At 44.8% G+C, this 27,246-nt stretch overlaps 1 protein-coding gene across 1 annotated transcript in view; it reads left to right on the forward strand.

Annotated features, from left to right (window-relative positions):
• The first annotated feature begins 111 nt into the window (after positions 1–111).
• Positions 112–27,246, forward strand: part of LOC129695373 (PRELI domain-containing protein 1, mitochondrial-like) — a 30,305-nt gene continuing 3,170 nt past the window's right edge. Inside the window, exons 1-5 of the mRNA XM_055632263.1 lie at positions 112–285; positions 14,963–15,116; positions 17,053–17,278; positions 20,527–20,640; positions 24,347–24,425. Of these exons, the coding sequence (XP_055488238.1) occupies positions 15,025–15,116; positions 17,053–17,278; positions 20,527–20,640; positions 24,347–24,425 (511 nt within the window). The 5' untranslated portion in view covers positions 112–285; positions 14,963–15,024. The remainder of the gene's footprint in view (positions 286–14,962; positions 15,117–17,052; positions 17,279–20,526; positions 20,641–24,346; positions 24,426–27,246) is intronic.

The following is a 27,246-nucleotide window of genomic DNA, read 5'->3' on the forward strand; positions in this document are numbered from 1 at the left end:
AGTCTACAGCGCCGCCACGGGTGGGAGGCCGTCGATGCCGCTGTCCTCAGCGCCGCTGGCGGTAGATTGGGCCGTTTTGATGGCAGGAGACGCCCAGCTACAGCGCCGCTGCCGGTGGGAGGCCGTCGCCAGCGGTCGGTGGAGCGGTCGGTCGGACGGACGGCGGTCGAGCTCAGCGGGAATGGCCGCCGTGGAGCGCACATGGTGGGAGCGGGCAGTCAGCTAAGAGCCGGCCTCTGGAGAGCCCGGAGCGGAGACGCGGGCCGGACGCGGGCATGGTTTCGGGTGAGTCGGCGTGGCCGGGGGCCTGAGGGGTCGAGTGAGCCCGGGACCGGACTACAGGCCTGCGGTGTTTCTCCCCTCCTTCAGTGTCAAACAGCCCTTGTACTTGAGTCAGGAGTAGGCCATGAGTTAGATGTGGCCCTTGTGGCTAAAGGGATCAGGGGTTATGGAGAGAAGGCAGGGATGGGATACTGAGTTGGATGATCATATTGAATGGCGGTGCAGGCTCGAAGGGCCGAATAGCCTGCACCTATTTTCTATGTTTCTATTCGGCCCTTCGAGTCAGCACCGCCATTCAATATGATTGAATTGAATCCATTTTATTAGCCAAGTATGTACACATACGAGGAGTTTGCCTTGGTGCTCTGCTCGCAAGTAACACTACGCCGCATCTGCTCCCAGGATGAGGTGGTCCACACCAGGGCATTGGAAATGTACTAATTCTTCAGGGAACGGGGGTTCCCCACCCCTACTATAGATTAGGCTCCCACCAGGGTCTCTTCCATAGCCCGCAACGCTGCCCTCTCTCCCCATCCCCCCCCCCCAACTCGTAACAAGGGCAGAGGCCCCCTAGTCCTCACCTTTCACCCCACTAGCCGTCACATACAACAAATAGTCCTCCGTCATTTTTGCCACCTCCAACGTGACACCACCACTCGCCACATCTTCCCATCTCCCCCCCCCCCCCCCCCCCCCCCCCCCCCCCCCCCCCCCCCCCCCCCCTGCTTTCCGCAAAGACCGCTCCCTCCGTAACTCTGGTCAATTCTTCCCTCCTGCACCACCCCCTCCCCGGGCACTTTCCCTTGCAACCGCAAGAGATGCTACACTTGTCGCTTTACCTTCCCCCACGACTCCAAGCGGTCGTTCCAGGTGCGACAGAGGTTCACCTGCATCTCCTCCAACCTCATCTTTTGCATCCACTGCTCTAGGTGTCAGCTGATCTACATCAGCGAGACCAAGCGTAGGCTTGCCGATTGTTTTGCCGAACACCTCTGCTCAGTACGCATTAACCAACCTGATCTCCCGGTGGCTCAGCACTTCAACTCCCCCTCCCATTCCAAATCCGACCTTTCTGTCCTGGGCCGCCACCATGGCCAGAGTGAGCACCACCGGAAATTGGAGGAGCAGCACTTCATATTCCGCTTGGGCAGTTTGCACCCTAGTGGCATAAACATTGACCTCCAATTTCCGGTAGCCCTTGCTGTCTCCTCCCCTTTTCAGCCCTCGGGCTCCTCCTCTTTTCTCTCCCCACCCCACCCTCATCAGTCTGAAGAAGGGTTTCGGCCCAAAACTTTGCCTATTTCCTTTGCTCCATAGATGCTGCTGCACCCGCTGAGTTTCTCCAGCACCTTTGTCTACCTTCGATTACCTTCTTAAACACGGGAGGTCAGCTCACTCACTAGTTGATGATAGAATGGTTCAGTTGCCTGATAACAGCTGGAAAGAAATGGTGTGAGGGAAAGATTCAATAGAAGCCCGAGGGCAGCTTTTTCACACAGAAGGTAGTGGATATATGCTTGAGCAAGCTGCAGCTGTTAGTACGGGGTTTCAAAAAACATGCAGATAGGAAATGTATAAAAGGGACAAGGGGCACAACTGGCAAATGGGATTAACTGAGGAAGGCATGGATGAGCTGGGCTGTTTCAATGCTGAGGGACTGAAATGCAAAGTGCTGGAGTAGCTCAATTGCTTTTGATTGCCAATGTTTCTAGTCAGGCTCTCTGTGAAGAAAGCGTCCTGATCCAAAGCGTTGCCTATCCGTGTTCTCTGGAGTTACTGCCTGACGTGCTCAGTTAGTAAATTGTGCAGCACTTTGTGCTTTATTCAAGATTCCAGTGTCTGCAGTTGCTTGTGTCCCTCTCTCTGGGGGACTAAAATGGCTGCAGGATAGAAGTCGACTGTTTGGCAGACTGTGTCTGTGACAGATCTCTATCATATCTACCCTTTAGTTCCACCTCAAGGACTTTGACCAACGTACCGTTATCCAGTCCCCCTTTGAAAGCCACAACTTGCCTCCTACATACAGTATTGAGCTATACAGAAGCAAGCCCTACAGCACAGAAACAGGCCCAATCTTGACCATGCGACCAAGTTGGCATTCTGGGATAATTGTGTGTTCCTGCATTTGGTTCATGCCCCCTCTAAACCCTTCCTAAGGATATGGCTGTCCAATCTACTGATTCCAACTAAATGTGGTGTATACAAAATAGTTTTCCTCGTATTCCTCTCTGCCCTCCTTTCCATTTATTTTACTCCTCCTGCCTTGCCAGTTTATTTTAACCATGATTGGAGATATGCTCCAAAAAATATTCTATTCCAGAATCCTCATGATTTCATATACTTCTATCAAATCTCTCCACAGCGTCTCTCTATTTGAGGTGCCTTGCAACTATATTCTCTCATCCCAGAACCGCTATTGTAAATCTCTGGATCCTTTCCAATATTCATCTACAATGAGGACGGCTTGATTGTAATCATGTATAGTCTTTTTGCTGACTGGATGGCATACAACAAAAAAGCTTTTCACTGTACTAAACTAAACACTACTTGGGAATTCACTGCCTGAATTGGCAATGGAAATCTTTATTTGAGACACAAGTACTTGAACCAAATATTCTATGTAGGAAAGTGCCAAGGAATGAGAATAAATTGAGTATTACTGCAAGTTGTCTAGTTGGCTAATTAGTTATGTGTAAGAAGGAACTGCAGATGCTGGTTTAAACCAAAGATATACACAAAAAGCTGGAGTAACTCAGCGGGACAGACAGCTGGAGAGAAGGAATGGGTGACGTTTCAGGTCGAGACCATTCTTTAATTAGCCCTTGATTCTCAGTCTAAAGAAGGGTCTCAACCCAAAACATCACATTCCTTTTCTCCAGAGATACTGCCTGACCAGCTGAGTTACTCTGGCTTTTTGTGTCTAGCTGGCGCGCTCTCTTAGCGAGAGAAACTCATCCCCACAGAGAGCTGCCTATCTAGCTAACTAACTAATAAGCCATCCGGCTATCTGTCATGCTACCTAGCAATCTGGGTATCCAGCTATCTACCTCTGTAGCTATCGAGTGTCAAGGAATGAGAGGGGTGGGAGATTGCAACCTTCACATGGTCCGCCCTGTTTCAACGAATACAATCAACCTGCCATGCACAATCAAATAAGATCAAATAGAACACGTTGGCCTACAACTTTAGGCTATGTATGCCATACGCAAGGAGAAGAAGAAGGAATGAGAATAATTGGAGTGTTAGTGCACAAATGTACAATAGACAGGTTAGTCAGCATTTTCTGTGACTCTTCTCATTCAGTGGTGGAGTTGGATGCTAAGCTCTGGTCACCACCAGGGAGAGCAGCTGCGCATTTTCACACATTCTACTACTGGTTCACACACTCGACACACTGCTGCTCAAACAGAAACAATACTACAATGGCAGCCCGAATAATGAAAGGCTTGGATAGAATGTTTAGTTTAGAGATGCAGTACGGAAACAGGCCCTTCGCCCCACCGGGTCCTACACACACTCGGGACAATTTTTACATTTACCAAGCCAACTAACCTACAAACCTGTACACCTTTGGAGTGGAGTGGATGTTTCCTCTAGTGGGAGAGTCTATGGCTAGAGGTCATAGCCTCAGAATTAAAGGACGTTCTGTTAGGAAAGGGATGAGGAGGAATTTCTTTTGTCACAGGGTGGTAAATCTGTGGAATTTATTCCCAAAGAATGCTGTGGAGGCCAAGTCAATGGATATTTTTAAGGTAGAGATAGATATTTGATTAGTACAGGTGTCGGAGGTTATGCGACAAAGGCAGGAGAATGGGGTTAGGAGGAAGCGGTGGTTCAGCCATTATTGAATGGCGGTGTAGACTTGATGGGCTGAATGGCCTAATTCTTTTCTCTGGGTTCCTCCCATATCCCATAGATGTGCGGTTTGTAGCTTAGTTGCCCTAAATGTATAAGGAGTGGATGTGAAAGTTGGATCAAATCGAACTAGTGTGAATGATTGATATTAATCGATGGTCGGCGTGAACTCAGTGCGTCAAAGGGCCAGATTCCATACTGTATCTCTAACCTAAACAAAACCTTACGACACACATTTTGACACAGGTGGAGGTCATTCAGCCCATCAGGTCCTTGCTAGCTCTCATCTGAGCAATCCCGTCAGTCACATTCACCGTTCCTACTTCCCCTCTCACATGCCCATCAGCTGCCCTTTAATTCACTTGAGCCGCGTCCAAGTCTCTCTGGTGATCCTCTGTTCCTTTTCTCCATCTTGCTTACCCCGCAAGTTGCAGTTCACTGAAACTACCATAATTGGTAGCTCCTGCCATGGCTTTGCCACTCCATCCCAAACCAAAGCCATTTCCTTTCAATACTCTGGCATTTTCCTAAGCATCATATTGGTGGTAAAATATGTGGGCATGGAGTGGTTTGGAGGACTGGAGATGCTGTAAAAGCAGAACATGCTGACAATTATCACTAGCTGAGTCGGCGACGGTGGGAAGAGAAACAGATGGTTCATATTAAGTGATACTGCTGAGTATTTCCAGCATTTTCTGATTTTATATTTAAGTAATCCTCTTCTCCGAATTCTAGCATGCAAGAAGGAGAAAATTAGTCAAGTTTATTGCCTTGCACACGTGTGAGGTGCAGGTACAATGAAAATATTGCTCGCATCAGCATCACAGGCACAGACTCGGTGTAGAAAAAACAAATCATACATAAATCGCACAAATTCTGCAAGTCAATAAAAGTGTGCAAAACAAAACATTGGAGCGAAAAACCATTTGAGCGAACGTGGTTCAAGATATGGTCTGTAGCGTTCTGTTGTCGTTGTAGAATGGGGATTGTGTGGGTTGGTCCAATATCCTGATAGTTATAAGAAAGTAGTTCTTCCCGGACCAGGTGGAGTGGAATTGGGCTTCTGTATCTCCTGCTCAATGGTCGCTACAATGAAACGGCGTGGAGTGGGATGGTGAGGATCCTTCATGATAGATACACCTTCACAAGGCAGCACCTCGTGTGGATGCTTTCAATGGTGGGGAGGGCTGTTTTTGTTCCTACCACCATTGTATACTATGCATCTTATAGCAGTAATACTTACAAAATTAGCACTAGGTTACATGATTTATTAAATCATCAAAAAACAGCCAGAAAGTTCAACCTGTGGGTTTTTGTCCAGGATGTTTAAAAATAAGTGCAGTGCAGTTTAGTTCCATTTCCTTCATTTTACTTGTAAACTAGTGTGTTCCTCATTTTGTGTCATTAACTAGCTCATTTTTACGATTCTTTGTGGTCGATTTTCTATACGTTTTTGGGTATTATCCTAATGAACTTTTCCGCTTTGGACCTTTTACCAGTACGTGTATTTGAATCATTGATCTTTGATTTTTAGCCATAAATCAAAGCGTGTTTTTTGACTGGGTGGCATCACGGCCTGGTTAGGCAACTTGAACAGTCAGGGACGAAGGAAAAGTGGTGGACACTGCCCACAGGGGTTTTTTTCCTTTTTTTTGATTCTATCAAAATATTTCATTTTGAGAACCTTGCTCAAGCTTGCCTAAAACATCACCCACTCCTTCTCTCCAGAGATGCTGCATGTCCCGCTGAGTTACTCCAGCATTTTGTGTCTACCTAAGCTTGTTTAACCCTCCACTTGGCCTTTCTGGTTCAAGGAGAACTGCGCAAAGCTCTTTGCATCCCCAGTAACCTCCACACAAACCTCCTCTGTGCCCTAGTGTAAAGACTGCACCTTTCCTGGGCCATGGTGAACAGAATTGTTCACAATGCTCTTGCTGAGGCCTATACAATAATTTTATTAAAGTTTTAGCCCCCTCCCCCAATCCAGAAATGATGGTTAATTGATTAATTGTCAGCATGGTTGCACCAGGTTCAACAAGTCAAGTCAAGAGAGTTTATTGTCATGTGTCCCAGATAGGACAATGAAATTCTTGTTTGCCGCAGCACAACAGAATATTGTAAGCAAAAGTACAATATACACATAAATAAGCAGATAAAGTGCAATATGCTGTTACAGTTCATAGCCTGTTTGTTGGTGAGTTTAATAGCCTGATGGCTGTGGGGAAGAAGCTGTTCCTGAACCTGGATGTAACAGATTTCAGGCTCCTGTACCTTCTGCCCGATGGTAGCGGAGAGATGACTGCGTAGCCAGGATGGTATGGGCCCTTGATGATGTTGGCTGCCTTTTGAGGCAGGACTGCGATAGATCCCTTCAATGGAGGGGAGGTCAGAGCCGATGATGGACTGGGCATTAAAAGCAAATGGTAACTGCTTGATTACGCAATTTCTTCAAATATGCAAAACACTTTCTTTTCGAGATACATGAGTTTAATGAAGGGTCCCAACCCGAAACATTATCTGCCTGTCCCCGTTCATTATACAAGAAAGAGGAAGTTTGCAAGTGAAATGCACAAAATGGAACTAAACATGATTGCCTGATCCACTGAGCTCCAGCGCTTTGTTTTTTGTTCACAATGCTCCCTTTGGCATATTTTATTTGATGATGTATCGCATAAGAGTCAAGAGAATCAAGTCAAGTGTTTTATTGTCATGTGTCCCAAAATGGAACAATGATATTCAATGAACAATGGTCCCAAGTACCTAGTGCAATCAAGGCACTTTGTAGTTTGGAGTTTAGTTGGAGTTCATTGTGTTCAATAGCCTGATGGTTGTTGGGGAAGTAGCTGAACCTGGACGTTACAGTTTTCAGGCTCGTGTCCCTTTTTGTGGCAGCAGATTTGGTGGACCCTTCGTTGGTGGGGAGGTCAGCACCTGTGATAAACTGGGCAGTGTCCACCACTGTTTGCAATCCTTTAATCGTGGGCGTTGAAGTTGCCGAAGCAGGCTGCGATGAAACCAGTCAATCTGTCTGGAGCTGATAGCAATGGGTGAACTTCCGGTTCTCTATCAGGCAGCTTCAACACTAACCGCAGGTTGCAAAGTGGTAAAACACGGGTGATAATGTCCTGTGTTTGCATGGGTTTGGTTAAAGACTTGCCCAGAACCGAAAAACGATGGCAGTGCGAATGTAGCTTCCACAGATAGTGACGTCAATGCGTAGGTTGTGGTCCTGAGTCACGTCCTGTGCTTCAGTCAGATATTAGTCACAGTTTCTAGGAAGGTGAGAATTATCTCTGGCCCAATCCAACCTGGCCAGCTGGGTGTTTGAAATGTGCTTTCATAAGCACACATCAGAGGTAACTTAGGCAGCTTCTGTGTGTGATGGAGTGGGATGTTGACAACTTTCAGACGGGGTGAGAGACTGGTTAGTGGAGGTCATCTCACCACTGGTCCTCTGGGCAGTCAGTGGCTGACAAGAAAGAGGAGGCCAACAGATTTGAAACATAACGTTGCGACATAAGCACAAAATCAAGTTTGGTGCCGCCACTGCAGGTGGGACACAGTAACATCGCAATTGAATTATTGGTTTGGCAATCCTGGAGGATTGTGTTTATTATTGTCAAGTCTACCGATCTGCAGTTTGACTTTGCATTTCCATGCTACCCGATCAGAGCTGACAGTGCTGTGCATGAATACAATCAAGTCAAATTCAAGCACAGTAGATAGAGCAAAGGGATTTCAAGCTTCAGTATCTTCTGCCAGCCAGCAGCGGGGAGAAGGAATGACAGTATGTACAGCACAGGAACAGGCCCGTTGACCCCAATGTCCATTCCCTGCATATCCATCTGCCTATCTAAAAGCCACTACTATATCTGCTTCCATCATCACGCCTGGTAGCACATTCCAGGCATCCACCACTCTATACTAAAAAAAAAACTCCCCCTTGCATTATCTTTAAATTTTGTCCCTTTTACCTTAATGTTATACCCTCTAGTCTTTGACATTTTCAGGCTGGCAAATGACAGTTTACCCTATGTTTGCCCCCATACATTTTATATACTTCCATCTATACATCTCTCAATCATTGATTTGTCCAACCTGTCTTTATTACTCGTATATCATCTGATCCAGGCAGCATCCTGCTAAATTTATTCTGCACCCTCTCCAAAGCCTCCACATCATTGCTCAAATGGGGAGACAAGAACAGCCCAATCAAAGATCTATAAAGCTGCAACATGACTTCCTGACTCGTATATTCATGCCATCTCCTAGTGAAGGCAAGCACACCATATGCTTTCTTTACTACTATATCTATTTACGTTGCCCCTTTCAGGAAGCTGTGGATCTGGATCCTAAGATCTCTCTGCACATCAATGCTGTTAAGGATCTTGCCATAGGAGTGTATGAACGAACTGCAGATGCTGGTTTATACAGAAGATGGACACAAAATGCTGGAGTAACTCAGCAGATCAGGCAGTATCTCTGGAGAAAAGGAATAGGTGACATTTTGGGTTGGAGCCCATCTTCAGACAGATCCATGCCATAGGAGCTCTTGTACATTTTCTCCAAAGCCTCCATAACCTTCGTGTAATGGGCCCAACAAAACTGCACGCAATTGTCCAAATGCAGCCTAAGGGCCTTTTTGGATTTTTACTGGAGTACGATCAAATGCCGCAGTGGGATTTCAGATGAGTCATTAAATTCTAGAGCTTGAAGCCAGAGTTGGCAATGGTGACCGTGAAACTATCAGACTGACACAGGAACCCTGCTGCTGCCCAAAGTGAAGAGAGCTGTCGGTTTCACGCCTTTCTGACTTGAGTGAGAATTTCAGAAGAGATTTTAAGTCCATGTGATTTAAAGCAAAGGGTTTAACAGGAGCGGAGTGCCATCACCCTTGGTGAAAACAACGTTTAGCTTTCAGTTAACACTTTTTATTAAAAATAAAGTTAGTTAATATGCCCACTTGTCACATTGCAAGTTCTGGGAACTCGCTGCATATATCCGCTGGCCCATTTCCTACTTTGTAACAGTGAGGATACTTCAAAACGATTTGCTTTAAAATGTGGCCTGGATGTCCCCGCTTGGTCTGCTTATTCTTGGAAATGAATTGGCAGACAGAGAAGGGTCTGCTGTGGAGAATGGGAAATATAAGCCCTTGTACAAGGTGCACGTTGTAATTGCCCCTTGCCTATTTGTACGGAGGATTACGTTCACCTTTGATCATCCTGCCATTAAGATGGAAAGGGTCCAGAGAAGATTCATGAGGATGCTGCCAGGATTTTACTTTGGACTATAGAGACACAGTGCAGAAACAGACCCTTCGGCCCACCAAGTTCACGCCGGCCAGCGATCACCGGCACTATCCTACACACTAGAGACAATGTACAGTTTTTTACTGAAGGCAGTTAACGTAAAAACATGTACATCTTTGGAGTGTAGGTGGAAACTGGGGCACCTGGAGAAAGCCTACCCTGTTACAGGGAGAATGTACAAACTCCGTACAGACAGCAAGGTCAAGGTCAAACCCAGGTCTCTGTCACTGTAAGGCAGCAACTCTACTGCTGCGCCATTATGCCACCCTAGGACTTGTGGGGCTGAGCTAAAGGGAGCTGTACAAAATCATGAGGGGATTATATAGGGTGAATACACATAGTATTTTACCCAGGTTAGGCAAATTCAAAGCGAGAGGAGAATAGGTTTAAGATTTAATGGAAACCTGAGGGGGATCTTTTTCACTTGGTGGGTATATGGAATGAGATGCCAGAGAAGGTAGTTGAGGCAGGTGACTGTAACCAGCCATTAAAAGACACTTGGAATGGTACATGGATAGGAAAGGCTCAGAGTAATATGGACCTAACACAGGCACATGGGATTAGCTAAAATGCTGTACTTGGTCGTCTCGGATAAGTTTGGCCAAAGGGCTTATTTCCGTATTGTATGACTCTAAGGTGACTCACCATCATCTTCTAGAGAGTAATTAAGGATGGGCAATAAATTCCTGTTTTTCCAGTGAGGTCCGAATTCCAACAAAATGATATAAATACGTGATGTGCAAAGCATTGTAATAGTGTGGGACCTAACTACCTCTCTCCTTTGAAATGTTCCTTGGATCCTCCCTCTTGGAGCAAGCCTGGTATTCTCCACCTGGTGGAACCTATCCTTGCCCTTAGCATCTTCTCTTTTGACTTCTATCACTTTCTTCAGGTTAAAGGTGTGGCCATGAGCAATTGCATGGAGCCCCACTAAGCCTGTCTTTTTTACTGGGTATATTGAATACTTCTTGTTTCAAACGTAGCCCAGCACCATTCCCCTTCCCTGTCAGCATTAGATTGGGGCTGCTTCCTGCATTTGTACAGATATCTTTGATTTTATCTCCCCTGATCTTTCTGTCTCCATCACAGGGAACTAACTATAGACTGTCATCTACAACAAGCCCACCAACTCCCACAGTGGGCTTTCCCTCCTTCCACACTGCCTATGGCAAGGATGCTATCCCTTACTCTCAATTCCTTCATCTCCACAGCATCTGGTCCCAAGATGAAGCTCTCCACTCTGACATCCAAGATGTCCTCTTTCCTCAGTATCATCAAAATCTATTATCTTATTGTGACTAAATGTTACATTTTATTTGATAAGCTGTGGGATGGCTTACTATTGGTTTAAAGGTTTTTAAAAGTCCACTATCCTCCTATCCTCAATGATTAATTCCGACCAATTAAAAATGTATGTTTGTAATTAGAAACGAGCAGCATTGACGTGGGCCCACCCAGTACGTGGCCAGATGTATTGCACTTTGTACAACTGAGATAGACAGAGCATGAAGTTCATATTTAACATCCAGATATGTTTTTTACCTCCACTTTCGCTTAATTGTACCTCTGCCCAGAGTTGCTACTAAATAGAGGCAATTCTGTGCACTTCTTTGAGGGGTGAGTTCTTGTTGACTCAGTGGTCTTTAATTTCTCCGAAAAGGATGACTTCCTGCAGACATTAGAACACTGCAGAAAGCTTCTTTTTTTTTTTTTGGCTCTTGCAAACAGACAAGATGGTGAAACATTGGGGCCTATCACTGAGCTACTTTTTGCGCTTTGTTTCATTCTAGTCAACTAGTTCAAATCAGAAACTCCAAAAGCAACAACTGATGCAGCAGGAAAGTCTCAAGAGTAGATGATTTCTCCATCTTCCAAGTAAATAAAAACAAAAAAAACATTGATTTAACATGACAAAACCTGTCCAGCAAGCAAGGGAGTGGTTTATTGTTTGTAATGACTTATCAAAGGCTGCCATAAAGGTGTGATGGCACAGTTAACTGACAATCGTCCAAGCGCCTGGATTTATAACAAACTTATATTTAAATTGTTCATTGCATAGTGCTTAAAGTGGTGTTACGGGTAGATAGAGTGGACAAGAAGCTTTTCGGTACTTGGCTGTCTTCTGTCAAGGTACGTGGTTTTATTCTGAGGTTATGGCCTAGTGGAAGTGGGAATAGTGTAGATGGGGCATCTTGGATGGCGTGGCATGTTGGACCAATTGTCCCATGTCCTTGCTCTTTGACTCTGACTCTAGTGGGCCAGTGGTTGGCCACCATAGTGAAAGATGGAAAGAGAGGGGGCTAACTCAGTCATTCAATGGTACTTGATGGCAGATGCACCCGCCAAATGGATGTTGGATCATGCCGTGCCTTGCCTTCTGACCTTGACTCGAGTGGCTTGTGTTGTGCCTTATCTAGGCTTCCTCATGTTAAAAGTTGATGCTGAACCTTTTGATTCCTTGGAGACGCAAGGAACTGCAGATGCTGGTTTGCAACAGAATAATAGAAAGTGCTGGAGTAACTCAGCGGGACAGGCAGTCTGAAGAAGAGTCCTGATCCGAAACATCGCCTAGTCATCTCTACAGATGCTGCCTGATCTGCTGAGTTACACACGCACTTTGTATTTTGCTTTCTCTCTTGATTTCTTGCCTGACCATGAATGAATTACAACCAAAGATCCGTCTATGATGTTTGATTAGAACCACCCCTTCCTTTGCATCACATGAGTCGGCTTTGGTGAACAATCTCAAGCAGTCTTGAAGCCATCGTACCACATGTTTCACAATGATACCAGCGAGCGTTCAGGAATGTTGGGTTTATTGACAATTCCTTGGTGCAAATTACCCCATTTTCTTTGTTCATCATTGACTAGCAAAGTTAGAATTGAAACAAGATTCGACAATGGCACAGCTGGTAGAGCTGCCAGCTCAGTGCACCAGAGACCTGGATCTGATCTCGACCTTAGCTGCCGTCTGTGTGCAAATTGCATGTTCTCCCTATGACCGCAAGGGTTTCCCCTCCCAGTGCTCTGGTTTTCTCGCATCCCAAAGATGTGCAGGTTTGTAGGTTCATTGGCCTCTGTAAATTGGCTCTAGTCTATAGAGAGTGGAGGAGAAAGTGGGTTAACATAGGACTAGTGCGAACGGGTGATTGAAGGTTGGTATGGATTCGGTGGGCAGCAGGACCCATTCCCATGCTGTGTCTTTCAATTAGTGAAGATGGCAATAATAATGCACACTCCCCAGAGCTTTGTTACTGGCTTAGGTTTTGGGCACAGGCTCGGTTCTCTGAGATGTGTCAACCATTTTCTTCGAGCTGATTGCCATTTCAGTCAAGGTGCCTCTAACTTGTTCGTACACGTCTTCAGTTCATCAGTTGATTTGGCGATGATTGCTGTGTTTTATAGGATCCTGATACTCGGTGATCTGTGAGTTATTGCTCCCTGATGTTTAACAAGCTGTCGCCCATCCTCGTTCCAATTAGTCTGTCACAGTATAAGAAAGGTACCCCATGCAAACTTGCTTTTATACTTGCTTCAGTGATGTTTCATTCTTTCCCAAGACGGTTATCCTCACTCAGCCCCTCATTGAACTGTTTGTGAATGGCTAGATCTCAATAGGATCTCACTGTGTCAAAGGCCTTTAGCAGGTCAACAAATGCAACATGTAGAGGTGCTTAGGAAGAAACTGCAGATGCTGGTTCACACCGAAGATTGACACAAAAATGTTGGAGTAACTCAGCGAAACAAGCAGCATCTCTGAAGGTGATGTTTCAGGTCGCGACTCTTCTTCAGACTGCTTCAGGTCTGAGGTGCTGCCTTACAGTACCAGAGACCCGAGTTCGGTCCTGACTACGGGTGCTGTCTGTATGAGGTTTGTAATTTCTCCCCATGACCGCGTAGGCTTTCTCCAGCTGCTCTGGTTTCCTCCCACGCTCCAAAGATGTACAAGTATCCCTGGGGGGTAAAATTCTGAATCCCCTCTTGATTTTATGTACTTCTATAAGATGCATTGCGCTCCAAGGTATGTAATCCTAGCCTGCCCTACTTCTGGCAGCCTCATAAATCTCTGCACTCTCTCCAGCTTAGTGGCATCTTTCAAGGTTGTTGAATGGTTGCGCGCTCATCAAATTTTACGTTTCAAAATTGCTGTTTGTCTGCGCGTGTAATTGTTATTTCCTGTCCCATTACATTAAGTTTGCATGTCTCATTTATAAATCCAGCTACCCAATGGTTTACAAATTTACCCTGGTAAACTGCACTATATTTTTCACTTGGTTGCATTGATCGATCTTTATACAATTATGTGGCATTCAATAAATTATGAATCACAAATTAAATATGTGAAAATCTTTCAAATGATTAGCATTAGTAAATTTTAATAAAATGCTTAGTTTTAGAGATACAGTGTAGAAACAAGCCCTTCAGCCCATCGAGTCCGCACTGACCAACGATGATCCTGTGCATTAGTTCAATCCTATACACTGGCGACAATTTATAGAAGCCTGCAACCCTGCACGTCTTTGGAGTGTGGGTGGATCCTGGAACACCCGGTGAAAAGCCACCCGCGGTCATAGGGAGAAAGTATGAACTCTGTACAGGCGGCAGCCGCAATCAGGATCAAACCTGGGTCTCTGGTGCAGTAAGGCAGCAACTCTGCCACTGCACTACTGTGCCACCCAGTCCTGTTGATTGCTTGCTTCTGCACTTCTGGCAATTATTTGCCTATTCATGGAAACGTGGTAAATAGGTGGAGTAGGCCATGCGGCCCTTTCGAACCAGCACCGCCATTCAATATGATCATGCTGATCATCTAAAATCAGTACCCCATTCCTGCTTTCTTCCCATCCCTTGATTCTGTTAGTCCTAGGTCTAACTCTCTTGAAAACCTCCAGTGAATTGGCCTCCACTGCCTTCTGTAGCAGAGAATTACACAAATTCACAACTTTCTGGGTGAAAATTCCTTCTCTTTGCCTTTCCTTCCCTTTGCTTTTCAACTGCCTGTCGTCTTCCATGCCCTATTGATGTCCCCAGTAGCTTCACACATCAGATAGGTGGCCATTTCTTCCTCCATCACATCAGCTGCTCAAATGCTGAAACCCTCACGTTTCAGCATTTAGTTAGTTACATTTTGGAACGGACTGCTTTTTATCAACTTTCTTCAAGTCTCCCCTCAGTCTCCGACACTCCAGTGAGAACAGTCCGAGTTTGTCCAACTCTCCTTATAACAAATGCCCTCTAATCCTGGCAGCATCCCGGTAACCACTTCTGCATCCTCTCCAAAGCCTTCAAATCATTCCTGTAAAGGGACGAGCAGAAGTGTACATAATACTCCGGATGTAGACAAATAACATCACTGCACTAGCATGCAAACGCATGCTTGTATTGCATCTTAAACCAATGACAATACGGAGATTGGATCAGCGGCAATCTGTAGCTCAAGGATCTAAACACACTCACGTTTTAATTCGTCTATGTGTTCTCCACACCACAGTCAGCACATGTTTCTGTTTCAGTCCATAGGTGATTCAGGCGCTTCTCTTTCTACCCGTGGCATTCTGGCGGTCAGGCAGCAACAATGGTAAAGCACTTCTTTGATCTATCTACTCTCCGGAGTTCCTGGGACCAAGTTGCCTCTGCATTTTGGCAACGCTATCCAAACCCCTACAGGTAGGTCGCAGAGTTGTACATTTAAAGTTTATTATATTTTTGAATCGCCCATTTGTTGAGAAATGTTTTGTGGGGTCAGTAGATTCGATCAGCATTTTGGCTCCAAACTATACTAATGCAGAGTATTTAAACTTTAGAGATTCAACGTGGATACAGGCCCTTCAGCCCACCAAGTCCATGCCGACCAGCGATCGCCCCGTACACTAGCACTATCCTACACACTAGGGACAATTTATAATTTTTTGCTGAAGCCAATTAACCTAGAAACCTGCACATCTTTGGAGTGTGGGAAGAAACTGGAGCACCCGGAGAAAACGGGTCAGAGGGAGAACGTGCAAACTCCGTACAAGCAGCACCCCTAATCAGAATTGAACCCGGATCTCTAGGGCTATAAGGTACCAAATCTACCGTTGTGCCACTGTTCCTTCCCTTGAAGAATGTAGCACAGAAAGAGGTCCTTCAGCCCACCTAGTTTATGTCAACCATAAAACAGCTATTTACACTAATTCCACATCAAATGCCATTTTATTCTCTCCACCTCATCAACACGCATCAAACTCTTCCATTAACCTTACACACTACTGGTGATTTGCGGCGGCCAATTAACTTACCAACACTCGTCTCTGGGGGAGGGGCAGTCAGAAGAAACCTATGTGGCTACAGGGAGAGTGTGCAAACTCCATGCAGACAGCACCAGAATAGTGGATTAAACCCGGGTCGCTGGAGCAACAAGGCAGCGCTTTCTCTCCACCTCACACTCCATGTGTTTGAACCTGCCTGGAGTTTACGTATGAAGAATGAGCAAAAAAATGTCAATGGTGCATCAGCTATTGTGCATATTTTAAATTGAACCTTTTATGGTGTCTTTGCGCGTTGGCATGATAAAGTTGTTCTCTGGACCCTCTTCAGGGCCAGCACATCCTTTCTCAGATATGGTGCCCAAAATTGCTCACAATACCCCAAATGCAGTCTGACTAGCGCCTTAGAGAGCCTCAACTTTACATCCCTGTTTTTGTATTCTAACCCTCTTGAAATCGAGTTTGCCTTCCTTACTACCAATTTGACTTGCAGAATAACTTTTGAGGTATCTTACACAGGTCCCTTTGAACCTCCGATTTCTGGATTCTCTCCATTTAGAAAATAGTCTATGCCTTTATATCTACTATCAAAATGCTTGACTCCACACTTTGCTATTCCAAGTACCAGCTTGTAGATTAATTTGGCTTCGTAAAGAAAAAAATTGTAAATTGGCCCTGGTGTGTAGGATAGTGCAGTGTATGGGGATCGCTGGTGAAGTTCAAGTTCGTTTTATTGTCATGTGTCCCTGATAGGACAATTAAATTCTTGCGTTGTCAGAGAACATAGTAGGCATTTACTACTAAACAGATCAGTGTGTCCATATACCACAATATAAATATATTATGCGTCAGCACAGGCTCTGACTGAAGGGTCTGTTTCTGCGCTCTAAACTAAACCAAAATCATAAAAAATCCAGCAAATATTGGAAATCAAAAATAAAGGTATATCATCCTGTATGTACTCAGCAGGTCAGGCAGCATCTGTGAGCTGAGAAACAGCATAGTGGGCAGCACAGTAGTGCTTTGCATGGCTCCTGCAGCTCGGATTCAATCTTGTGGGGTGTATGCATTTACCCTATTTGCAGTGTTACTGAGAGCTAGCATAGCCTCAACGGGCTGAATGGATTCTTACATCGCAAAAAATATAATTGAGAACTGTGACATTTTGAGTTGGAGAAACAAGTACTGGCAGATGCTGGTTTACAAATAAAAACACAAATTAAGGACGTGGGAGAAAACCGGAGCAGCCATGAGGGACACCTGCACTGTCACATTGGGAAGGTGCAGTATGAGGACAAACATGGGCAAAAATCCTTGTTGTGGACATTTCCAACGGGGATCTCTTCTTCCCACTTCAGCAAACACGTATTAACTGAAGATGTGATTTACCGTGAAGTGACCTCGGACAACAAGCTGCTCTCCAGACGTCTGCTGACAAAGACCAACCGCTTGCCTCGATGGGGGGAGATGGTCTTCCCGACAAACCTGGCGCGCTCCGTCTTTGTTGTAGAAGATTCCATCGTTGACTTCCAGAACCGAACGTTTACCACATTGACGTGGAACATTAACCACTCGCGTATTATGGTAGGTACAACCTTTTCCTTCAACCGCGCGAGCCAGTGTCTGGGTGACGTCACGTTTGTTGTCTTCTCTGTAATTTGCTGGCTTTTAGTAAAGTTCACTTAATGATGGCTATCTACCATCGTGTTGAAACTAAAATAACGTGCTGCACAAGTTTAGTTTCGTTTTGAGATACAACATGGAAACCGGCTATTTGGCCCGCCGAGTCCACGCTGACCAGTGATCATCTGTGCACTAGTTCTATTCTGCACACCAAGCCAATTAACCTACAAACCCAATCGTCTCTAGAATGAGGAAACCGGAGCACCCGGAGAAAACCCACGCGGTCACAGGGATTGCATACAAACTCTGTACAGACAGCACCTGTGGTCAGGATTGAACCAAGGTCTCTAGTGCTGTAAGGCAGCAGTTCCACCACTGTGCCACCCTAAACTTCAGCTTTATATTGCAGCTTTACATGACTTTGGATAGACTGCATTTGGAGTATTGCAGCAAGTTCTGGTTGCCCGATTACAGGAAGAACGTGGAGTCTTTATAGAGGGTACAGAAAAGGTTTATCAGAATGTTGCCTGGATTAGAGGATATAAGGTATAAGGAGAGGTTGTACAGACTAGGATTGTTATCTCCTGATCACCAGAGATTGAGGGAGGACCTGATAGAAGTATGAAATGAAGAGAGGCATCTATAGGATAGACAGTCAGAACCTTTATTTGTAGGATGAAAACGTCAAAGACCGGGGGTGTTGCTTTAAGGTGAGAGGGGCAAAGATATGCAGGGTAATTCGCTGCCAAGGATGGGCGATGGTAGTAAATATGATAGTGATGTTTGTGGCTTTTGGATAGGCACATGGATATGCAGGGAATGGAGAGAGATGGATCACTTGCAGGCAGAGTCGGTTAGTTTAACTTGGCATCATGTTCAGCATGGATGTTGTGGGCCGAAGGGCCTGTTCCTGTGCTGTACTTTTCAGCGTTCTCAAACTGAAAGTGACAGTGGACGCGCAAATGCTGCACTCTCTCCTCTGTTAGTCAGAGGGTGTATCTCTTTGAGCAGTTTGAAGTGGCTAGCTGCTGTGCACAGCTGATTTTGAAAGTGCTGACTTGTGCGGGAGTCATTAAGTGGAGGTTCACCTGGAAGTCATAGGTTCCGTGGAACTTCCCCCATCTTAGTTTGCACTCGTCCATCTTTCAAAACCACTTAGCAGACCGTAGCGAACAGAACCGCCAAATTGTGTACAACAAGGTCCCGCAAAGGTTAATGAGATAAATAGCTAATCTGCTTCAGCACAGTTGGCCCATCTCCAACTGTGTTGACAAGGCTGGCCTTGCCCAAATCCACTGAAAGAAAAACAAAATATGAGTGCAGTCCACAGTAACTCGCTTCAGGTTTTGCCCATGGACCCAGGTCGTTTGCTGAGGACAGTTTTTTTGGAGAGCTTAGTTCAGTTTAGAGATACAGTGCGGAAACAGGCCCTTTGGTCCACCGAGCCCGAACCAACCAGAAATCTCTGTATACTAACACTATCCTATAGACACAATGGACAATTCAACCAAGTCAATTAACTTACAAACCTGTATATCTTTAGAGTGTGGGAGGAAACCACTAATCCCGGAGAAAACTCATGCAGGTCACGAGGAGAACGTCCAAACTCCGTACAGACAGCACCCGTCGTCACAGTTGAACCCTGGTCTCTGACACTGTAAGGCAGCAACTATACCGCCATGCCGCCCTTGCTAATTGGCAGACATTTCTTGTATGGCACCCATAGATGCCCCATCCAAAGCGCATAAATCCACCTGAATTCATCATAGCGTTTAACGTGTGGAAACAACATTAAAATAAAATTTGCTCCTCGGTTGATTCAAAGTTAGGTTTTGGTTTATTATAGACACATGCACAGAGGTACCGCAAAACCTTTGTATTGTATACCTTGCAAACATCAGATATAGTCAGGTCAAACTCAATTACAATAGGTAAAGCGATGGGCAATGATGCAGAGTGCAAAATATAGTTCTCAGCATTGTAGCTCATCAGTTCCACAGGCAGAGTCCAATATCCACAGAGGGGTGGAGGTGAATCGGACAGTACCTTGGCTTATGGCAGGACTGTTCAGAAGCCTGCTGACAGATGATGGGGAAGATGCTGTTCCTGACTCTGATGGTGTGCGCTTTCAACCTTCCGTGCCTTCTGCTGGACGGGAAGAAGAAGAAATCACTGTGGTGGGACAAGACTTTGTTATGTTGGCTGCTTTTCAGAGGCAGGGTGGTGTAGGGTTAGTATAAATGTGCAAATCCGTCACACCGACCATATTCCCGACTGTCATCTTCATCTACACTTTACCCTGCCTCGGGAAAGCAACCAACATAATAAAAGACTGCTCGCATTCATTCCCTCTTCTCCCCGCTCCTGTCGGGCAGAAAGCTTGAAAGCACATGCCCCAGATTCAGGAACAGCTTCGTTCCCGCTGCGTTCAGACCACTGAAGGGTCCTCCCATAAGCTCATGGTATAGTCCCAATCCTGAGTCTGGTGCTGCACACTTTCAACCTTCTGTGCCTTCTGCCAGAAGGGAGCAGGGAGAAGTCCGAGTTTGTGATTACTACAGGTCACACAAAAAGCCGGATAAACTCAGCGGGTCAGGCAGCATCTCTGGAGAGAATGAATAGGTTGGGATCATTCTGTACAGGGAGTACAGAGAAGGTTCACCAGACTGATTCCTGGGATGTCAGGACTTTCATATGAAGAAAGACTGGATAGACTCGGCTTGTACTCGCTAGAATTTAGAAGATTGAGGGGGGATCTTATAGAAACTTACAAAATTCTTAAGGGGTTGGACAGGCTAGATGCAGGAAGGTTGTTCCTGATGTTGGGGAAGTCCAGAACAAATGGTCACAGTTTAAGGATAAAGGGGAAGTCTTTTAGGACTGAGATGAGAATTTTTTTTTTTACAGAGTGGTGAATCTCTGGAATTCTCTGCCACAGAAGGTAGTTGAGGCCAGTTCATTGGCTATGTTTACGAAGGAGTTAGATGTGGCCCTTGTGGCTAAAGGGATCGGGGGTATGGAGAGAAGGCAGCTACAGGATACTGAGTTGGATGATCAGCCATGATCATATTGAATGGCGGTGCAGGCTCGAAGGGCCGAATGGCCTACTCCTGCACCTAGTTTCTATGTAATTACTACAGTTGTTTTTGTGCCGTGTTATCTGCACAGAATGTTTCAAAAATCACATTTTCAATCTACCTTTGTTTCAGCTGGTGGAGGAAAAGTGTGTTTATCGTCCAAACCCAGAAAATCCAGCATGTACGCAGGTCCAGCGAGAGGCCTGGGTCACATCCAGTGTGTTCGGCTTTTCACGTGCAATTCAGGTACCAAACCTTTTCACTGACATGTGGGTGACCTTCTACCACTAATTTCTACTCCGCATGGAAGTGCGTGAGATGTTATCGAACAAGTAGGCGGGTCCTCCATAATTTACCAGAAGTGGATGTGTGGGACCAAGTTCAGTTTATATTCACCAGTTATTTGTAGGCATCGTGTCAGAACTCAAGAGGTTGGAGGGACAACAGGCCACTTTGCAGTCTGTTTCACAGTCCCTGTGCCGTCACAAAGAATCTCTTGGTTCCTCGCACCTTGGGGGCTGGGCGTTGGGGTGCTAGTAACTACATGATGCGCTTGTCACATGTCACTTCACAAAGCATTTTCAGAGTGAACACAGTCAACGTGAGACAGCTAATACCAGGCTGAGCAATAGTTTGTGCATTTTCGTGTGGTTGTTCACTAGCTTCGTCAAGTCAAGTTAATTGTCAGAACCACAAGTCCAGTGAGGTGCAGGTACAATCGAAATCTTGCTTGCAGCACCTTCACCGTCACGAAGAAACATAGAAAATAGGTACAGGAGTAGGCCATTCGGCCCTTCGCGCCAGCACCGCCATTCAATATGATCATGGCTCATCATCCAGAATCATGACCCTGTTCTTGCTTTCTCCCATATCCCTTGATTCTGTTAGCCCTAAGTGCTTTATCAAACTCTCTTGAAAACATCGTGAATTGGTCTCCACGGCCTTCGGTAGACTCAGACAACACGTAAAATCACAAATCATGTACAGATTATGCACGTTATGCTCCCATTACATGTGAATTGCACTAATTATAAAATTATAATTATTCTGCAAAACAGTAAAAACAAAGATGGCAAAAAAAGACATTAATGCAAAATACAATTGAAAGAAACAAGCCCAGATTAGTGCACAAGGCCACCTACTGACACTAGATTTTAATTTCAATCCCCTTTTAAACTGCAATTGTACAGGGCCCTGGTGAGACCGCACCTGGAGTATTGTGTGCAATTTTGATCTCCTAATTTGAGGAAGGACATTATTGCTATTGAGGGAGTGCAGCGTAGGTTTACCAGGGCTGAACGGCCTACTCTCCTGCACCTATTTTTCTTTGTTAAAAGCTTTGCACTTCCCCTTTTCCTAATCTGACACCATTGAGATAATAATCTAACTCCTTGTTCTTGCTGCCAAAGCTTTGTCATCTGCAAATTTGCTAGTGTTACTTTTACTTCCATCATCTAAATCATGAATATATAATGTAAATAGCTGCGGTCCCAGCATCTTATCAAAGGCTTTCTGAAAGTCCAGATGCACTACATCCATTGGCTCTCCTTCGTCCATTTTACTTGTCACATCCTCAAAAAATTCCAGGGATTAGTCAAGCAGGATTTCCCCTTAATAAACCAGGCTGACCTAGACCAATCCTTTTACTGCCTTCCAAATACACCGTTATTACTTCTTTAATAATTGACTCCAGCATCTACCCCACCACCGATGTAGGGCTAACTGGTCTATAATTCCCTGTTTTCTCTCTCACTCCTTTCTTGAAAAGTGGGATAACATTAGCCAATCCACAGGATCTGGTCCAGAATCCTAGAACATTGTATAATGATCACCAATGCATCCGCTATTTCTCGAGCCTCCTCCTTGAGGACCCTGGATGCAGACCATCAGGCCCTGGGGATTTATCAGCCCCATCAGTCTACCTAATACTATTTCTCGCCTAATGCAAATTTCTCAGTTCCTATGTCTCCCTATATCCTCTGTCCTCTAGTACAACTGGGAGATTGTGTCTTCCTTAGTGAAGACAGAACCAAAGTACCTGTTCAACTCTTCTGCCTTTTCCCCATAATATTTTCACCTGTTTCTGCCTTCAAGGGACCCACGTTTGTCTTTACTAATCTTTTTCTTTTAACATATGTAAAGAAGCTTTTATTATCCTTTATATCCTTGGTGAGCATACCTTCGTACTTCATCTTTTCCCCCCATATTCCCCTTTTTATTACCTTCTGATGTCCTTTGAAAGTTTCCCAATCCTCGTATCCTCTTTGTTATGTTATACACCTTTTCTTTTAGTCATATACTGTCCCTAACTTCCCTTGTCAACCACGATTGCCTCTTACTCCCCTTAAAGTCTTTCTTCCTCTTTGGAATGAAATTATACTGCAACTTCTGGATTATGCCCAGAAATTCCTGCAATGTTCCACCATCATTCCTGCTAGGTGTGATTTTCCAGTCGACCTTGGCCAGTTATCTCTCATTCCTTCATAGTCCCATTTGCTCAACTGCAACACTGACACTTCTGATTTAACCTTCTCCCTCTCAAATTGCAGATTAAAACGTCATAATATGGTCATTACCTCCTAGTACTTCCTTTACCTTGAGTTCCCTTATTAAATCTGGTTCATTAGTCAACACTAAATCCAGAATTGCCTTCTGTCTGGTAGGCTCCAGTACAAGCTGTTCTAAGAATCCATCTCAGAGGCACTCTACAAACTCCCTTTCTTGGGGTCCAGAACCAACCTGATTTTCCCAGTCTACCTGCAAAATGAAATCTTCCATAACCACAGTGGCATAACATTTGTCCTGCAACTTGCACCCTATATCCAGACTGCTGTTTGGGGGCCTGTAGATAACTCTCATTAGTGTCTTCTAACTCTTACAATTCCTAAATTCTATCCACAGCGACTACATCGTCAGTTCTTATGTCGCCCCTCACAAGGGACTGAATTTTATCCCTCACCAACAGAGCTACCCCACCTCCTCTGCCCACCTGTCTGCTTTCTACAGGACGTAGACCCCTGAATATTAAGTTTCTGGCCCTGATCCTCCTGCAGCCATGTCTCTGTAATCCCCACAATGTCATATCTACCAATCTCTAACTGAGGCTCAAGCTCATCCACTTTACTTCTTATAGCGCATTCATATATACTACTTTTAATCCATTAATCACCTCACCTTTCACATCGATTACTATTTCATTTGGCCATACTCTCCTATCCCTTCGTGAGCTTTCTGACCTGTTAATTCTGGTGTCTTAAATTTTCCTATACTCTCTTTCCATTTAACTCCATCCTTATATTTCTAATTTGTCGTCTTCTCCCCTTCCCCCCCCCCCCCCAACTATTTAGTTTAAACCCACCTGTGTAGCAGTGGCAAGCCTGCCTGCCTGCCTGCCAGAATGCTGGTCCCCTGTCTGTTAAGGTGCAACCCGTCCCTTTTGTACAATTCACCCTTACCCCTAAACAGATCCCATGAGCTTGCTTTAGTGTGATCAGCAGATTGCTTGGTACTGGTGCCTTTGCTCAGTTTTCCCAATAATCCTTCATGTTTAGTTTAGTTTAAAGATACAGCGTGGAAACAGGCCCTTGGCCTACTGAATCCACGCCGACCAGCAATCACCTGTACATGCCTTCTATCCTACACACTAGGGACAATTTGCAGAAGCCAATTAACCTACAAATGCACGTCACTGGAATGTGGGAGGAAACCGGAGCACCCAGAGAAAACCCATGTGGTCACAGCGAGAACGTAAAAACTGTCAGCACCCTATGTCAGGACTGAACCCAGGTCTCTGGCACTCTAAGGCAGAACTCCGCCGCTGTGCCACTCTACGATACGCTCTGAAGTAGCCTCCATAACCCCCTGCTGGAGTTCATCAGCAGAGTTGGGGTTGGGTCTGTTTATCCGCGCTACGTTCTGCATGTTCTTAAAACCATTTCTTTTTGTACTCTAGGAATTCGGTCTTGCCAGATTTAGAAGAAATCAGATAAAAGCGACAGAAGGTTTTGAATATATACTGGCTAATTTGCAAGGTATGTGATTTTGTTTTCCCTTATTCTTCCCACCATCTTTGAGAATTTGTGTTCTTTTAGCACCAGAGGTGTTGAACATTGTGTCAGAACATAAGGGGTTGGAGCTACAGCAAGCCATGACTTGCTCCACTCTTCAGTCAGAGCATGGCTGATCATGGACCTTCTATCACGTCCCATTATTCCCTCTGCCTAAAACAATCTAAATACTCCCAAGTGAGCAGTTACATTCTATTGAGGCAGAGAATTAACATTTTATGTCAATAAAACTTCCAGTCAGAATTCGTGATGAAGTGTGCTGGAGGTTCTCAACATGCCAGGCAGCATCTGTGAAGAGAATGGCCAGATGACACATTAGTTCAGGACTTCTTCAGACTTCTCCAGTCATCAAAGATAGACAAAAAGTGCTGGAGTAACTCAGCAGGCCAGACAGCGTCTCTGGAGAACATGGATCAGACCTCTCTTCAGACTCAATTGTGGGTCTCTTCGGGAGAGGTGTTGCATCTCCTGCTGTTGCAGGGGAAAGTACCTGAGGAGGGTTTGGTTTGGGTGGGAAGGGATGAGTGAACCAGAGAGTTGCGGAGGGAACTGATTCTGCAGAGAGAGGTGGAGATGGAGGTGTGACTAGTGGTGGGATCCTGTTGGAGGTGGCGAAAATGTCAGAGGATTATGATGCTGTATGCAACAGCTGATGGGGTGAAATTGATCGATGGTCAGCTGGGCTCAATGAAGTAATGTCTCGTAATCTTTGGCCATCTCTCTGGGGGAGAGAAAGCAAGGTGAATTTTCCATCTCAAATACCGCCTATTCTGGCCCCAAAACAAGGAAGTTGAGACTGTCAGATGACTAGCAGGCAGCAAATTTTATTCTGTCATTGGAAACCATTAATATAATGGGATGATTAATATAAGTGCTGTTGATTCTATTGTAAATGTGTAATATGAAATTGTTGCATTTGTATTGCAAAGTACTTATCTTATACTTAAACTTTATTTTAAACTCACTGTTTAAACTTGGCTCAGGACTGCTTATTACATTAATGGATGAGTACCAATAAATTTGGAATATATGCAATTAGAAAAATATTTTTTTGGCAGATTTCTTTCACAGAAATGGACTCCTCCGTCGACCCCGAACCTTTAGCCTTTAATGCCGATCTGTCGCTCTAATGTAGCCTTGTGGGGCAGCTTAAAAAATATACTGCTGTTCTTAAATCTGTCAATCTTTAAGAAAAAGGGGAAGTTATAATAAGGTCATAAGTGATAAAAGCAGTATTGCATTGGGTCATAAGTGATTGGAGAAGTATTCGGCTATTCGGCCCATCAAGTCTACTCCACCATTCAACCATGGCTAATCTATCTCTCCCTCCTAACCCCATTCTCCTGCCTTCTCCCCATAACCCCTGACACCTGTACTAATCAAGAATCTATCTGCCTTAAAAATATCCACTGACCTGGCCTCCACAGCCTTCTTTCCCAGGATTATCAAAGACTAGAGGGCACAGTTGTAAGGTGAGAGGGGCAAAGTTTAAAGGAGGTCTGTGGGGCAAGTTTTTTGTGTTTTTTTTTACACAGAGGGTAGTGAGTACCTGGAACGAGGCAGATACGACAGTTGCAATTACGAGAATATTAGATGTACACATGGAATGGATCACATGCAGGCAGAGAAAATTAGTTGAACTTGGCATTGTGTTCAGTGTGGACCTTTTGAGCTGGAGGGCCTGGTCCTGTGCTGTTCAATTTATGTTGTATGATTATCAGTCACGGTAACTTGGGACTTGTACAGTAAGAATTTACATCAATGATCGATTGATGTAAAACTTGTTATACCATTCAAAGAACTGCAGACGCTGGATAAAATCGAAGGTAGACTCAAAATGCTGGAGTAACTCGGCGGGTGAGGCAGCATCTATGGAGAGAAGGAATTGGTGACGCTTTGGGTCGAAACATTACCCATTACTTCTCTCCATAGATACTGCCTCACCCGTTGTTACTCCAGCATTTTGTGTCTACCTTCTTATTAACTCTTAATGGGAATGCCACCATTGTTTATGCCTCCTTAACCCAAAAAGATATTCCCTACAATTATTTCGATTTGTTCAATTTCTTTCATTTGTTATATCACCTTTCGCACATGTAAACAACTCAAAGTCCCGCGTGCAAGGGCATCTTGACTTGTTAGATTAGGAGCTGGGGTGGGTCGTCAAAGTCTTTGTCAAAGAAGCTAGGTTTAAGGACACTCTTACAATTTGGAAAAGCATTGTATAGGCTACTGAGCCTGTGTCTTGGGTACTGAAGATATGGTCATCAGTAGGGGTGTAGAATAACGTGGGCAAGGCCACAGCTGGTGGGTGTGGAATCTAATGGTCTGTGCCTTGTATCGGCAACATCAAAATCTCCAAAACCAAACTGAAAATTCCTGGAATAATTCAAGAATGCTTAATTGTCATATGTACTGGCAACTGGGAAAATTAAATTCTTACTTGCTGCAACTTTGCAGGCTTGTTTCATCAGTAGTGCATACGTATATAACAATTAATAATAGTTAATAGTCCAATAAATAGCAATAATACTGGGTAACCATAATACTGCAAAACTGATGGTGGCCTGGTGTTATAGTTATTAATTTATCGGATTATTAAGTACATATTTACGTGTTGTTGACAACTCTACACCATTGAATCGTGAAGTATTGGTTGGCTTTATCCTGCCACACCTCTCGTCCAGTCCGCAGACCGGTCTTGACCCAAAACATCACCTGTCCATGTTCTCCAGAGAAGCTGCCTATCCTGCTGAGTTACTCAGGCACTTTGTCTTTTTTTACC

This window comes from Leucoraja erinacea, chromosome 3 (assembly GCF_028641065.1).
Source record: "Leucoraja erinacea ecotype New England chromosome 3, Leri_hhj_1, whole genome shotgun sequence".
In the NCBI taxonomy this organism is placed as follows: Eukaryota; Metazoa; Chordata; class Chondrichthyes; order Rajiformes; family Rajidae; genus Leucoraja; species Leucoraja erinaceus.